The sequence below is a fragment of the Atta colombica genome, unplaced genomic scaffold, assembly GCF_001594045.1.
Source record: "Atta colombica isolate Treedump-2 unplaced genomic scaffold, Acol1.0 scaffold250, whole genome shotgun sequence".
NCBI classification, from domain to species: domain Eukaryota; kingdom Metazoa; phylum Arthropoda; class Insecta; order Hymenoptera; family Formicidae; genus Atta; species Atta colombica.
In genome coordinates this window covers 222397-239835 of record NW_017259349.1, presented here as the reverse complement: position 1 = coordinate 239835, position 17439 = coordinate 222397, and the positions used below count along the sequence as shown (strand labels likewise).

Below are 17439 nucleotides of genomic sequence, written 5' to 3'. Positions count from 1 at the left end.
TTTATACATGTATATATTTTTTAAATTCTATAATCTAATAAATAATTTTAAATATTAATCCTTTGCGACCAACATTAAATCGTTGTAGGTATTTATTTAGATATTGAGATAGATAGGAATGTCAAAAATCGAGCTAAACAAATATATTTCAGAAAATTTTAATTTCCATTTTTAACTATCTTGAATTTATTTGGAAATGGAGAAATATCCTAAAAACTACACGTCTATTCTTTATGTTCTGAACATGATTCACAGATAATGTGAATTAAAAAAATATAAGTGATTCTCAATGAATTTTGAACGACCTTGAAGATGGAACGACGATGCTTTCCAAGAGAACGAATGGACATTTAACTCATCAAGAAGAAATTCTTTTCTGTGATCCATATTTATCCTATCTTTAATTTTAAATCGCCATCTACGTTTGATGCTTCATCAGCACAGTAATTTCGAAGAAAGCTGGCCGAGTTGACTATTTTGGCCTCGTCTCGAGCCAGCTGCTAGTGATTCAGTCATGCCAGGAATAATTCGGAGAAGAGCGTGTCAGCGTACTCTACAAAACGAGTAAAAATTATTTTTAGTAAATCAGCAACTTCAAGATATACTGACAGACTACGTTGCAAATGTCCAATACAACAAATTGTTAACGGTGTCTATTACAATGCGATCGTATTTATTGTTAATGCAATCGAAATATTTTATGAAAAAAAAAAATCATAATAGACTAATCATAATAGACTGAATTCTTCCACAATTTTGTAATAGAGTTCTATTCAATAATTATCGAAATAAAAATTAAACTTGATCATCAAAAAAAAATCCTTTGTTATTCATTTAGTTTTTCGATCTTTCTGTGAAATTAATACAAAAAATAGAGCATTTATTTATAATTAAATAGTATAGCGCCAAATATGATATGATGTAACAATTTATATGTATTAATTTAATTATACAACTTTTTGAAAAATGTAAAAAATAAAATGTTAATTTTAACATTTTTGCGTGTCTCAGAAAGTCCACTATACGACTATAAGTTAAAATTACACTTTTATTTTTTACAGTGTATATATAATTAAATTTAAAATTAAAAATTTAATTTTTTAAAAATTAATATAAGTTTATTAAACAATAAAAATAGTCAACGTAATTAAATATACATACGCGCACGCATCTGTGTGTGTGTGTGTGTGTGTGTGTGTGTGTGTGTGTGTGTGTGTAAAAATATATAATCATAAAATTTATAGGACAAGATATATAGAAGTAAAAGTGAATATGTATCTATCTCTTTTTTTATTTTAAAAATCCATTTTACAATTCACCTAATAAACTATGTTATCATGCAGAAAATAGTAGATCTTTGTCCTTATATTTACTCATCTACGTCTGCATTCACTCATATATAAGTATAGTTTTTCGAACTTCTGATTATAATATTAAACTATAAATTGATAACTGCTTTTCCAAGATGAAATATTTTTCTCGGTAATCTCTATAATTAAATAATAATTGCACACATTTTAACTAAAGCTGGCTGAGAAAAATATGAATAAGAAAATGCTTTTTTGTTTGTATATTTTAGAAATGACATTAAAATATACGTTAAAAGACAGATTATATGAACACAAAATATTTTTAAGATATTTGCTTGACACAACTATGTGCACATGCATACAAATTGTTGAACAGTTCACTGCACGATATATATAAATATTTTTAACGTATCACTTCACAATAGTAAAATGGATTATCCAGTTCGAATATAACTTCGATTAATCACATAAAGGAAAGAATTTATAGAGATAACGAACGTTAGAAAGTGTACTTGTCGATGCTCTTTTTCTTTCAAATATAATTTTTTTATTCACTTCACTGAACAATCACTGTGATGTTATTATAAGAAGGGAGACGACGATTTTGCCGAGATTTTCTTCGTTCCTTCGTCTTCGACTTCCAACTGATTACTATTACGACTAGATGTAGCATGAAATAGGGACGTGTATCTTATACGTCAAGGATCCCCACCGAGTTACTCCGCGGGAGACTACTTTAGAGAAACTCATGAGCAACGCGAACTCTACGGTCACTGCAAGTAAACGTTTTGACTCGCGTAATTATATTTAATAAAATATCCATTATTTGTGACTTCTTGATATATCTTCCAAAATTTCCTCGTATATAGCGTATAGATTAAAAAAATAATATCGCTGCATCATCATAACGTCGAAATAATATTTATTTATTAATTTTTAATAATATATAATAATAATATTTAATAATAAATAATTGTATTTTATTACATTTCGGAGAAGAAATTTCCTACGTAGTCAGATCACCAAACTCTTTAAAATATTTAAAAATAATTTAAAGAATTTTGTAGATCCATGCGTTTTATATTTTTGCTGTAGACATTTTATAACATTTATGTTCTACATACAATTGTTAACGTTTGACTCGTCATTACTAAACTTTGTTTCCTAATATTGTTATTTTAAGTAACTCTTTCATATAAGTCTATATATACACAAATGTGTAAGTGTGTGTATGTGTGTTAATTTTAATGTTCTTTGTTAACAAAATTTAATTAAAAAATTCATGTTCTTCATACAATTGCTTGTTTCATTAGTAGTTGTAACTATCACAAAACAATGAATATTTTTATTGTCGATAATATCTACCCATAAAAAGGCAGATATCACAAAAAAATAGATGTTCAGTTGAATATAATCTTTTACAAATCATATATTACATATTAATAATTCACGAATAATTCACTTTTCCAAGGTTGATTATCTGGCAAAATGCTTTGTCTTGAAAAATTAATTCAAAATCTATTTCTTGTTATTCAACGATTACAAAATATTTATAGAATTAATTTTATGATGTTAAAGAATTGATAAATTATCGTTTATAAATAGATTTTTTTCCTTAATTTCATTTAATATCATGATGTAAATAAAGCTTTCTCTTAATTTAAATACATATACGATATGAAACAAATAGTAAAAAAACATTTATATCTATTTAAAACAATTTTGCATAACTTGCAGAGAGAAAAGAAGCCTATTACGCGGTTCCCGCGGAGACGGGTGCCAGTATTGAAATAGATGTGAAACTTCATCAAGATTTGAAGGAAAATGTAATTCTGAGATCTTTACCTCTCGACAAAAATGATTTACCATTTGAAATACAACTTCAACCTGGTGATGAATCGTTACCTTGGCGAAGAGGACGCGTTCTACCTCGAATTTATGATTCACTTCCATGGCGGAAAATACAAACAACATCAAGAGATTCTTCACTGGATAAGCTTCAAGCTTTCGAGAGTCAAATAAAACCATGGACTGACGAAGAAATAATTTTGAAAAAAACTCTCAAAGTTACCAAGGATGTGACGACAGAAAAGTTAGAAGAAGTTCAGTTAAAACCGACGAAGACTGAAAAAAAAGATATCCACGGATTTAATATAGAACTAATTAAGTTGAAATCCGTGCCTAAAGAAGCAACAGATAAAATTATAATAACCGAAAAATATGCTAGCGACAATATTACGACTGAACTTTATAAGGAGCAAGAGGATAATACTCTGTTAAAAACATCGCGTCGTTTAGATGAAACTTTGTCGAAAAAAGAGAAACAGGAGAAACCAAAACCATGGTCGGAGGAACAAATTGTTTTAAAGAAAATAAAACCAAAGACAAAAATAACTTCCGAATTGGATGAAGAAAAAATAAATTTTCTTGAACAAGAGGACACTTCTTTGCTTACAATTGTAAAGGACGAAGAAATGCAAAAATTAAAAAAAGAAAAGCCTATCACAGAGAAGATAGAACAATCCAAGTCTTGGACGCAGGAAAAAATCGCTTTGAAAAAGGCAAAACCGGAAAAAAAAGAAATACCCAAGGAAATCCTCGAAACCGTTTCATTGAAACCTTTGCAAATAGTAAAGAAAGATCTTGTGGAATCAACGTTAGATAAGGCAGATCTAAAATCAATTTCAAAAGAAGAAGCTGAAGCAATTTCAACGATTACACGAATTGACGTCACAGATAAAAAAGAAACAAGAGCAAGTAAAGATGTGGATAAAATCATAGATAAGGAAGATAAGACAAAACCATGGACAGAAGAAAAAATTATTTTGAAAAAATCTAAACCTATTCAAAAAGAAATTGAAAAAGAGATGATAGAAACAATAAAATTAAAGTCTAAGTATATTAAATCAATATCTCCAAAACCAGATTTGGAAAAAATAAATTTAAAACCTGTCATAAAAGAAAAAGAAAATAATAGAGAAATCGATAAAACTGAATACATTGAACAAGAAGATATTACATTACTTCAAGTTTCAACTGAGATGTACGATGATATTAAATTAAAATCAGATACAAGAAAAAAGTTAGTACGAGAAGAAAAACATATCGACGAAGATATTACGATGTATAAAGAGAAAGAAGATACTACTTTGCTTAAAGTTACGTCACAGCACGAAACCAACATTCATAAAAAAATAAAAAAGCAAGAGGACGTACCACAAGAAAAGCCACAATCAAAGACATGGATGGAAGAAAAAATAATCTTAAAAAAGACAAAACCGGAGCAGAAAGAAATATATAAAGAAACCATTGAGGAAGTATCATTAAAGCCAACATCAGATAAAGTAATATTAAAGAAAGAATCAGTAGAGAAAGTAGATTTAAAACACATCAAAATAAAAAGTACAGATTTGGTAGGAGTACAGCAAGAAAATGTACCATATCATGAAGAAGAAGATAAAATAATTATAGAAATGGATAAAGATGTTGAGTCTACTAAAAAAGTGTGCAGTGAAAAAAAATTTAAAAGTATATCATATATGGAAAAAGAAGATACTACGATCCTCGACATTGATAGAACAGATAATATAATTGAAAAATCTAAAAAAGAAGAGATGCCATGGGTTAGAGGTAAAAAAATAAGAGAAAAAAAAGAAATTGAGAAAATAAGAACATCTGAAATAATTAAACCTGAAGTTAAACTGGAAGAAGATAAACCTATGGAAATTTCTGAAGCTCCATGGCGCCGTAAATCAAGACTGTCAATACAAAAAAAGATTTCAGAAACTGAAACTGATAAAACAAAATTTGACATTAAAGAAGTATTCGAAGACACATGGCAAAAATCTGAAAAAAATAAAACAAAAAAACCTATTAAAGAAAAAATTGAAGATTTCACATCTGTTGTACTGAAACCGGCAAAAAGACACGAAAAAATTGAAGAGCAAAAAACGATACAAGAAATTACATTACATCCAGCAAAACAATTACCTAAAGAAAAAGAAGTGTCAAAAGACCTCACGCATACATCGATGACAAAGGAAACATCCATACCAGAACTTTCACCTGAAAAAATCGATGAAATTAATGGAGACACATTTACAAAGAAAATGGACGTACCATGGAGACGGGCAAAGAAATTAACACAAATTGAGCCGAAACCTGAAGATTTTCAATTAAAACCCATTAAGAAAATAACAAAAACAGAGGAAGTACAACCTAAGGAAGTTATATTGAAACATGTTAAAAAACTTCCCAAAGAGGAAGAACCAAAAGATGAAATCACATTCAAACCAGTGCAAAAAGAAAAAGTAGAAGAGAAATCAGAACAAGTACAATTGAAGCCAGTGAAAAAAATGGACAAATCTGAAAAGCCAAAACCGGAGAAAATTGTGTTGAAGCCTGTTAGAAAACTTCCTAAAGAGGAAGAAACAAAGGAAGAAATTATCTTGAAATCGATTGAAAAAGAAAAAGTCGAAGAAAAACCGGAGGAGATTCGACTGAAGCCAGTGAAAAAGATGGATAAATCAGAAGAGCCAAAACCAGAGCAAATTGTATTGAAACCCATCAGAAAACTTCATAAAGATGAAGAATCAAAGGAAGAAATTACTTTGAAACTAGTGGAAAAGGAAAAGGTTGAAGAAAAATCAGAGGAGATTCGATTGAAGCCAGTGAAAAAGACAGAAAAACCCAGAGAGCCGAAACTAGAGCAAGTTGTATTGAAACCTATTAAAAAGCTTGCCAAAGAAGAAGTATCAAAGGAAGAAATTACTTTGAAACCTGTAGAAAAGGAAAAAGTTGGAGAAACACCGGAGGAGATCCGATTGAAGCCAGTGAAAAAGCTGGACAAATCTGAAGAGCCAAAACCAGAGCAAATTATGTCGAAACCTGTCAGAAAACTTCCTAAAGAGGAAAAAACGAAGGAAGAAATCACCTTGAAATCAATCGAAAAAGAAAAAGTGGAAGAAAAACCGGAGGAAGTCCGATTGAAGCCAGTGAAAAAGCTACACAAACCTGAAGAGCCAAAACCAGAGCAAATTGTATTGAAACCTGTTAGAAAACTTTCTAAAGAGGAAGAAACAAAGAAAGAAATCACTTTGAAACCAATTGAAAAAGGAAAAGTTGAAGAAAAATCGGAGGAGGTTCGATTGAAACGGGTGAAAAAGGCAGAAAAATCCGAAGAATCAAAACCAGAGCAAATTGTGTTGAAACCTATCAGAAAACTTTCTAAAGAGGAAGAAACAAAAGAAGAAATCACCTTGAAATCAATTGAAAAAGAAAAAGTGGAAGAAAAACCGGAGGAAGTCCGATTGAAGCCAGTGAAAAAGCTGCAAAAACCTGAAGAGCCAAAACCAGAGCAAATTGTGTTGAAACCTGTTAGAAAACTTCCTAAACAGGAAGAAACAAAGGAAGAAATCATCTTGAAATCAATCGAAAAAGAAAAAGTGGAAGAAAAACCGGAGGAAGTCCGATTGAAGCCAGTGAAAAAGCTACACAAACCTGAAGAGCCAAAACCAGAGCAAATTGTATTGAAACCTGTTAGAAAACTTTCTAAAGAGGAAGAAACAAAAGAAAAAATCACTTTGAAACCAATTGAAAAGCAAAAAGTTGAAGAAAAATCAGAGGAGGTTCGATTGAAGCCAGTGAAAAAGGCAGAAAAATCCGAAGAGTCAAAACCAGAGCAAATTGTGTTGAAACCTGTCAGAAAACTTTCTAAAGAGGAAGAAACAAAGGAAGAAATCACCTTGAAACCAATTGAAAAGGAAAAAGTTGAAGAAAAACCGAAGGAAGTCCGATTGAAGCCAGTGAAAAAGACAGAAATATCCGAAGAGCCAAAACCAGAGCAAATTGTGATGAAACCTGTTAGAAAACTTTCTAAAGAGGAAGAAACAAAGGAAGAAATCACTTTGAAATCAATTGAAAAAGAAAAAGTTGAAGAAAAATCTGAGGAAGTTCGATTGAAGCCAATGAAAAAGCTAGACAAACCTGAAGAGCCAAAACCAGAACAAATTGTGTTGAAACCTGTTAGAAAACTTCCTAAAGAGGAAGAATCAAAGGAAGGAATCACTTTGAAATCAATTGAAAAAGAAAAAGTTGAAGAAAAATCTGAGGAAGTTCGATTGAAGCCAATGAAAAAGCTAGACAAACCTGAAGAGCCAAAACCAGAACAAATTGTGTTGAAACCTGTTAGAAAACTTCCTAAAGAGGAAGAATCAAAGGAAGGAATTACTTTGAAACCAGTGGAAAAGAAAAAGGTTGAAGAAAAACCAGAGGAGGTTCGATTGAAGCCAGTGAAAAAGACAGAAAAACCCGAAGAGCCAAAACTAGAGAAAGTTGTATTGAAATCTATTAAAAAGCTTGCCAAAGAAGAAGGATCAAAGGAAAAAATTACTTTGAAATCTGTAGAAAAGGAAAAAGTTGGAGAAACACCGGAGGAGACCCGATTGAAGCCAGTGAAAAAGCTGGACAAACCTGAAGAGCCAAAACCAGAGCAAATTATATTGAAACCTGTCAGAAAACTTTCTAAAGAGGAAGAAACAAAGGAAGATATCATCTTGAAACCAATTGAAAAGGAAAAAGTTGAAAAAAAATCAGAGGAAATCCGATTGAAGCCAGTGAAAAAGATTAAAAAATCCGAAGAGGCGAAACCAGAGCAAATTGTGTTGAAACCTGTTAGGAAACTTTCTAAAGAGGAAGAAACAAAGGAAGAAATCATTTTAAAACCTATTGAAAAGGAAAAAGTTGAAGAAAAAATGGTGGAGATTCGATTGAAATCAGTGACAATTGATAAACCCATAGAGCCGAAACCAGAGCAAGTTTTTTTAAAGCCAGTGGAAAAGGAAGAACCCAAAGACATAAAATTACAACCAGTATCTGAAATGCTAACAGAAATTGTAGAGGGAAAATCCAAAAGTAAAGAGTCAACAGAGATAATCGAAACTCCTTGGCGACGTAAGCGAACAAAAAAAGTCGTTGATTTTAAGGAAGAAGTAACAGTAGTGCCTATTGATCAAGAAGAATCTGTTATAGACGTTGAAGAAAAGGAGGCAATGATAATTACAACAAAAGATACTCAAGATCTATTTGAACGAAAGATAGAAACTATGCCATCATTTAAAGAAGATAAAGAAACAGACGAAGTTTTTACAAATGAAGTTTCTTGGAGAAAAAAGAAACAAATACATTTAAAGACGGAAGAAAAGAAAGAAATGGTTATGTTAAAATCCATTGAAGAAGTGGAAAAATTAGACCTAAAACAACCCGAAAGACATGTATTAGCTTTAGAAGATGAAAAATTACCTGAAGAGACATATGAGGAAGACAAAGTTTTCGAATTAAAATCCGTAAAGCATGCGGAGCAAATAGCAGAAATTTCAGAAGAGAAAGATGAAATCATTACTGAATCAGTTGTAACCAAATCTAAAGTAAAAGAAAAAGTGCCTGAAAAAATCGCTTCTAATATTATCGAAGAAGAAGCTGCCAAGTTACAAGTTAAAGCAGATGTCACAGTAGAAGATCGTAAGAGAAAACGTAGACAACGTACTCAAGTTGATATATCAATTACAGATAAAGACAAAACGATAGCTCCAAGATTTATTCAAAAATTACAACCTGTTATCGCTGAGTTGAAAAAACCTGCCAAATTTACATGTACTGTTATAGGAAATCCATTGCCTGAAATTTCTTGGTATAAAAATGAGCAAGACCTCCATGTGAGCGAAAAGTATACTATGACTATATTTGAAACAACGGCAACCTTAGAAATCACAAACGTCAAAGAAGAAGATGCTGGAATGTATTCTTGTAGGGCATCTAATCCAGCTGGAGTTGCAACATCCACTGTCAACCTTGTAATATTCGGTAATAATATTAAATATGAATTGTTTAATTTTTACAATTTGAATTTATTTTATAGATACAGGAATATTATGAGATATATAATTTTTATAATCTATATCTTTTTGTAAAATTAGATAAGCATTCTTTACTATACAAATATTTCATTTGTATATATACATTTATATATATGTATATTTTAATAACACTTTTAAATATATCAATAATTTTTAAAATAAGAAGTAACATCCATCTATAAATATAAATAGATTTACAATGATTTACGGGATTACTAATATAAAGTAGATGTACGACATACGGTAATTATAAATATTAAATACAATATCACATATTTTCAAGAATGCAAAATATTTATCCTTTAATTAATATTTATCCTCAGAAAAAGAAGAGGAAGGCATAGCACCGCATTTTTCAACGCCGATTAAACCGTTAATGATTGAAGAGCATAAACCTGCTTTATTAGAATGCGTTGTAACTGGTATGCCAATACCTGAAGTGAAATGGTATCGTGACGAAAAAGAAGTAAAACCAGACGAAAGAACGGAGTTGAGTTTCAACCCAACTACTGGAGAAGCTAAACTGAAAATTTTACAACCAATGTCCGAAGATGAAACAATTTACCGTGTTCGTGCTATAAATAAATATGGCCGCGCTGAATGCAGAGCTAATTTAGTGATCAGTAACATCGTTAAAGTGAGCAAACCAATTGTTCTCAGAGCACCGCGAATTACGCGACCTTTATCCGCTTTAATAATTGAGCGCGGAAAGTCTCTGAAACTTCTAGCTGATTTTGATGGCATACCGAAACCAGAAGTCAAGTGGTTCCGCAATGGCATTGAAATTACACCGACTAACAAACTCAAAATAGACATTTATGAAAGTACAACCGAATTAAATATAATAGAAGCAACAAACAAAGATAGCGGCAAGTATGAGATAAAAGTTCAGAATGAAGTCGGTGAAGCGAGAAGCTCGAGTTCTGTTACTGTTAAAGAACGCAAAGACACTATAGACGAAGTAAAAGCACCAATGTTTGTGGAACCTATTCAGCCTCAACTTGTTGCAGAAGGAGAAGTTGTTATCATGGAAACACGAGTGGAATCATATCCAGCAGCATCTTTTCAGTGGTTTCATGAAAGCAAACCTCTTGAGGTATTTTTTCCAATTTCTATGCTTGTTTAAAGTAAACCTTTAATGCTTGCATGTAACAGTATATTATCCAAAATTTCATCAAATTAATAAAAGATATTATTTGTTGCAGTCGACATCACAAGTAAGAATTGTGACTCAAGAAAATCGATCGATTTTAATGGTGAAAGAAGTCACATCAGAATTTGCTGGTAATTACACATGTCGTGCTGAAAATGTCGGTGGTTCAATTACTTGTACAGCTACCGTTAATTTGATGGAAATAACATGGGAAGAAGCAATTGAATTAGTCTCACCGACATTTGTAAAGAGACTATCACCTGTAAAAGTTATGGACGGTGAAAGTGTTAATTTAATCTGCATCGTTGAAGGGAAACCAACGCCGAGAGTAGAATGGTATCACAATGACATGCCAATTAAAGAAGGAAAAGAAATTACAATTATTCAGGATATGGAGGGTGTCTGTAGTTTAGCTATTACTGAAGTATTCCCAGAAGATGCTGGAGAATATACCTGTCGTGCTGTGAATCCTGTTGGCGAAGCTGTTTGCATGTCAACGCTCATTGTTGAAGGTATATTATTCGACGCAAGCAGTTACGATTTTAAATGGCTGTCTATTTTATAAAATTTACTTTTTAGCGTACGAGTATGTGCCGGATTCTGAAATTGCGTCTTCAATAGTCGCGACATCTCTTACCACAGGACAGAGTGGATCAGAAGAAGATCTTCTATCTCCGAAAGTAAATATAAAATTTAACAAACAATATATTCTATAGAATTATATTTAATGTAATATTAAATATTAAAATTGATTTTAACTTTAGGAAACTCCTATTTTTGACACTGATATAGAAGAATCTATACCAGAGATAATTAAGAAGCTTCCTCAGTTAGTTCCTACTAAAGATGGAGAATTAACTAGGTATGTTTAATATATTAAACGAATGTTAATTGTTTCAAATATGAATTAATATACATCTGATAAAAAAGTTTATATATAATTAAGTATATATGTACACATACAAATATACATAATTATATATAAAAATCTAAACATATATATATTCTTTCTATACATATATATTTTCGTGTATAATCTCTGTTTGCATGGAAAATTTGATTAATTTGGACATGATGCTTTAATAAAGCAGATTTTATCCATAACGCTTTTTAAGCTTTCACGAGTATTATCTTCAAATATACAAGAAGATTTGCAGGTTATTGCCGTGTTTTTATCCATTGTTAATGGCAATTTCGTGAATGTTACTGTTCACTTTATCAGGTCAAGGAACTCATTGATATTTCTCGTCCTGATGAAATAAACAGCAAGGTTCACAAAACGTTGGCATTAGCAATAAAAACACGGCAATAATCTGCAAATCTTCTGGTATCTTTTCAGATATTATTCATATTGGCAAGCTGTTATGTATAAATCTCGAATTAGTTGTAATTACGTTACCAAAAAAAGTAAAGTTATCAATAAAGTTACCAAAAAAGTAACTTGTAACTGTAACTTCATTATCATAATTAACGAGTTACTTCTATTCCCTGTTTGTAATTACATTTATATTTTATTATATATAAATTTTTTTATTACGCATGTATATATGTTATGTATATATGTTACGTATGTATATATGTGTTCACCGTGTGACTACCATTTTTGCTACATATACAGATTGGAAGTAAAGGTGAAAGGCAAACCAAAACCGAAAGGAAAATGGTATAAAGAAGGAGTAGAAATAGTCTCATCGCAAGAATTCCAAATTGAGGAATTTGAAGATGGTACATCAATATTAACAATCGCCGAAACTTTCCCCGATGACACTGGTGAAATCATATTTGAAGCTTACAATCCACTCGGTGTATCAACTACAACTACGTATTTATCAGTAGAAGGTAATATCATTTTCTCTACAGATCTCAAAGGCTTTACTAATGATTAAGTATTAAATCATATTTCTTTCAGCCACGCTCTTCAATCGGAGAAGTGTCGAATCTCTGTATTCCTAATAAAAAGCCGCTCATTATCTTACGTTCCTTACATACGTTCTTTACAACTACAACAAACACTTACAACATCCTTGATTTACATTGTCTTTTGTCTTATTTTTTATATATTTCAAATTTACTAATCTCTTTGATTTTGCCCAAATTCTTCTATCTAAATAATGCTAATAAGATAGAAAGGATTTGATATACATTCGTTATATGTTTCTTATATTCGTTTTATCGATTAGGTATACTCGGAACAAAAGAGTACAGAAAACCAGAGTGGGTCACACAGATGGAAGAAATGCAAGAAGCTTTAAAAGGTAAGAAACTCATGTAAAATTCATGTTTATTATTTGAACACGCTCAATTGCCTTATGATGCAAAGTGTAGTTTCTCAAGAGTCTGAATAACATTGTGCATTAAGAAACAAGTGAGCTCAAAAAGAGTTAAACTATGACCAGCGACGATTTTTCAACAAATCTTTACCACAAATTATACCAAATTACTTCTTGATGAAAAAGATGAAACTTCTTCATCTATTCTTCAAAAGAATATTTTTTGTTGACAAAATATTTAGATTCTATGGATACTCACCAAAAAATAATATTGCGATACAATATTCTTGGCAAGTAGATGTTTTCTTATAAGGAACAATCTCCAATAATATTTGATTCAGTAAGACAATTACAAGAGAAGAAGCAAGATAATGAACCTAAAACATAAGTATTTTTCATATAATGTTATTACAGAAAATAAAAGAAATCCCAAGTCAATCTTGTACTTAATAAGGTAAAACATGATTTTGCTATTGAACACATTATGGGTACTACATTCTACTTGATGCTCGCAACGCTCATGGAATCATTTCATTCTTGTTTATCAAATGTTAAAGAACAAATAAAACTCGCGAGTGTCGTAAACGCCAAACGCATCTTATGTTGTCACTTAGTAATCAAATTGAAATACATGATGTAAGAATATCAGGTATGACAATCCTGAGAATACGTAATGATCAATCAGAAATTTACTCCAAATTCTGTAAGCCAATATAAAACTGCTATTAGAAATTCGTCACCACTCAAAAATTAGTCCCAAATTACATTTAGCCATTATGCGCAATAACACACTTTGTGATAATTTCTGCAATAAAGCAGAATATAAAAAAGAAAAATATAAAAAAATTGTAGTGAAAATATTAAACGTACAAAACAATTATCTCCTAAAAAAGAAGATACTAAATATAATATTCAAAAAAAAGTTATCAATAAGTCGCTTTGCAATTATTCTTTAGTAATAAAGACATGTTTAAAAAAGCGAACAATGATTCGATAATTAAGGAAAAGATCTCGATATATTGATAAAATGCAGAAAAAAAAAATTATTATCAATTTTTATGAGTTCCTATCGTCAAAGTACGAAAAAAAATTTATAAATAGCTCCACTCTGGTAAACAAATAAATTCTCCAGAGATCCAAAAATCACCGTTCTATTTACCATTAATGAAAAAAAAAACCAAAATGCTAAACATGTAAGATCAAAACAAATTCGCAAAGATATTTAAAAACCACATTCCCGAATAATTTAATTCAGTTGACTTCATTTATGACTATAAAAGAAAATATTAAATACATATATCCCAAGTCTAAGACTTCCTGTTTCAAAATGCTCCAAAAAGAGACAACTCATGAATCCACTGATATTTCCATTAGAGTTGAGAGAAATTGATCTGGAATCTTTCCAATAATTAAATACAGCGGATAATCAAGAAGAATTACAAGAATTTTTGCTATTTGAAAGTTAATGCGACGGAAATTTTGGATTAGCGAATAATATAGCTACATTCTTTCAAAGATGAAAGAAGCACAATGTCAAGTAGAATTTGTTTTAAGACTAATGATAAAGACGCACCATTTAGAAGTAACTGGTATGATTTTTCATATGTGTTTATCTAACTAGACTACTAACAAGACGAAATTAATTCAGATAATCTAAACACAGAATTTGATAAGAAACTAATTAATTCAATGTACTTTTATTTGATTATTTTTATTGTGAGTTTTTCATAATTGTAATTTTTCATAACATTTCAGCTACACAAGCTGTTCCACGATTTATCCAAGAAATAACGGATGTTTATACAAAAGAGGGAGATATCGCTTTATTTGAATGTATCTATTCTGGTAATCCCAAACCAGGTAATTACATACACATCGCAAAGATTTTTAAATTTAGTTATAAAGTTGTTTTAATTAATTATTTTTTTAATTTATAGATGTTGTTTGGTATAAGAATGATAAGCTTATAATGAATACGAATAATATAAAAGTACGTATAATTGATAAAGAAAACAAAACTACTCTAACAATTAAGAAAACTACTAAAGAAGACGATGCCACGTATGTTTGTAAAGCTACTAATGAAATTGGTATGATAGTAACAAAAGCCAAACTTCATATCGATACTATTAGTGAATCACAATTAATGCCCAGCGATATCAAAGAAGAAGAAAAGCTAGATACAAAGCTTAAAAAACAAGAAGAAAAACCACATAGAAAGAAAAAAATTGAACTAAAGAAGGCGAAGGAGATCAAGGAGAAAGTAAAAACTGAACGTCTCAAAATTGAAAAAGAAGAAATCCGTGAAGAGAAACTTATTCCGAAGGAACAGATAGAAGAAAAGTCAGTAATCTTCCATTTCATCTTGTTCAGTATATTCCAAAGTTTTTAATTTGTTTCATTTTTAAATTATAATTTTTGCTGTTTGTATTTGCAGAAGAACTATCGATGTTGAAGAGACTCAACTATTAGAAACTACAAAGTTTATAGAAGATAAATCCGAAGAGGTATTGTAAGATGTTCAGTTTTTAACGTTACATCTCTTTCACAAATTATTATTTATCTTGCATTTATATTTTAGATTTCTAGAGCACGAAGAATAGTACCGATTCAAGAACCAATTGTAACTGAAGCAATAGCTTCTTTAAAAAAAATTGACGATCAAAAACTACGAGAACATATACCTAAATTTGAAGAACGTGCCAAACAAATTGTCGAAGAGCAAGAAAGTGTTGTCGTGTCAGAAATCACGAGTGAAGATATTGCTCCTGATTTCACTATCGAAACAAAACTTGATCACGCTCAAGTTACCTCGGAAACTTTACAGAAAGTTGCAGTCTCTGAAGCACATGTAGAAAGTAGTTTGCAAGAAATGAAACGTATAGAGACAAGACAAAAAAAGATAAAGAAAATAAAAGCTGAAAAAATTAAAGAAGATATTACTGTAAAAGAGATTGTGGAACAACAAAAAGAAAACATAGCTCGGGAAGTCGATGAGATAATGGAGGTACTTGATGCGATAGAATTTGGTCCAGGAGAATCTCCTCTTCGAGAACTTGCGACAATTGGCTACTTGGTTCGACAAGGTGTCTCCGTAAACGAAATTAACGAATGCCTTTACAAGACTGAGATTTTTCCTGCTCTAAAGACTCCCGATGCTCAAAATGCTTTGGTTCAATTGGTGGAAAGAAAAGGCCACGGTCCTTTAATCACCCAAGTACTTACCGAGGAGACGACAACTGACGAAAGTTTCGTTGCAGCGACAGTCGGTTTTCGTGCTTTTATGAGAATGGTTGAGCTTCAGCATGCAACTGTGGAAGAAGTCATTATACACTTTGCTCCAGAAGATTTCAAACCACGTGCTTGGGAAGTTACAGAAATTTCCGAGGTACAGATATGACTAAACATTATCCAAACATTATATGAATTTCTAATAATTATTAGAAAAAATACTCTATCTTGCTCTCTATTTTCTGCTCTATATTTTCCTTAATAAATACATGTTATAATATTTCCAAAAATAATAATTTTTTTTTCGCTTCTTTTCTCAGATTGATACTGAGCAACATGCTACGGAAAGAGTAGATATCGTTCGCAAAATGGAAGTTCATTTTATGGGTAAGCCAAATTGTAGACTTCGTGATTTATTTATACAGATATACTTTATTTATTATGTACGTATAAGATTTGGATTTATTTGAATATTATTTCTTCGATATTTTTTCGATATATTTTCGTTATGTACATTCGATGTATTCGTTACATTGTTGTTTTTCATATAAAGAATAAATCATACTAAATTTTTAGATAGAATAAGTATTTTTTATTGCAGAGAGGAAGGACGAAAGGAAAGCTACTCACATACAGGATATTCGAGAAATTAAAGGTTTGAAATAATAAATACTGACGTATCTATTAGATATCTATTTGTGTAACTTACCAACTTAAGGAATTGATTTTTCGCTATAATAAATATGCTATTATTATTGTTTGATTATAGTTTCATAGTTAAAACAATTAACGCTACATCACATGTATTTGTAATTTTAATTAATTTAATTCAGGATGGATACAAGTCTCTATTTATATATATCTAGTATATTATATAAAAAAGCAATGCTTTTAAATCTCTTTTAATAATAGTTAATCTCTTTTCATAATAATTAATTAAATTATAATAATTTTGCAGAAATTAAAATTTTAATTAAAAAATACCATATTTTTTATATTTTAAAATATGGTATTTTTATTTATAAAAATATTAATATAAAGAAAAAAATATATTAAGGCAGGATGTTCACGGCTGTAATAGTCACTGTTTTATTATGTTTTCAGATGTATGAAGCTTTACTTGATCGAATAATAGCTGTGCAATTTTTTCGCTTACACCGCTATGCTTTCCACACGCGACAAATCCTATTTCCTTTTCTAATACAATATACAATACTGTCACGTTTTAATCAGCTACTTTTCATATCAGCTTCGAAATGAATGCTTCACGACTCGATGCTCATTTGCGCTGCATTGATTGTGCCTTGAAATGTAAGTTCTACTGATACCTTGCTCAACAGAAAATAGTATGAGACATAAGAATATAGCATGTTTATAAAATTAATAATATTTTAGTCTATTAAATTTACAATAAATTTTACACATTTCTGAAAATCCAAACACTTGTTGAAAATCCTGTTACTTATTTGTTTATTGAGTTCTTATCGTAATCAAATACACGTTCTCTAGTCATGGAATAAAGTATGCAAGATATAAAATGTGTGTGAGAATGAGTGCGCGCA

The 17439-nt window shown here is 30.5% G+C and overlaps 1 protein-coding gene across 9 annotated transcripts in view; it reads left to right on the top strand.

Annotated features, from left to right (window-relative positions):
* LOC108688942 (titin) overlaps positions 1–17439 on the top strand; it is an 85086-nt gene that overhangs the window by 27969 nt on the left and 39678 nt on the right. For 7 of the 9 annotated variants that reach the window (XM_018195494.1, XM_018195498.1, XM_018195499.1 and 4 more), the window contains 13 exons: positions 3048–9170; positions 9547–10319; positions 10429–10888; positions 10956–11056; positions 11141–11238; positions 11995–12215; positions 12557–12631; positions 14402–14506; positions 14584–14989; positions 15084–15153; positions 15228–16034; positions 16198–16264; positions 16479–16532. In XM_018195494.1, the coding sequence (XP_018050983.1) occupies positions 3048–9170; positions 9547–10319; positions 10429–10888; positions 10956–11056; positions 11141–11238; positions 11995–12215; positions 12557–12631; positions 14402–14506; positions 14584–14989; positions 15084–15153; positions 15228–16034; positions 16198–16264; positions 16479–16532 (9360 nt within the window). Of the gene's footprint in view, positions 1–3047; positions 9171–9546; positions 10320–10428; positions 10889–10955; positions 11057–11140; positions 11239–11994; positions 12216–12556; positions 12632–14401; positions 14507–14583; positions 14990–15083; positions 15154–15227; positions 16035–16197; positions 16265–16478; positions 16533–16981; positions 17121–17439 lie in introns of those variants that run through there. The other 2 variants (XM_018195502.1, XM_018195500.1) reach the window with 2 other exon arrangements.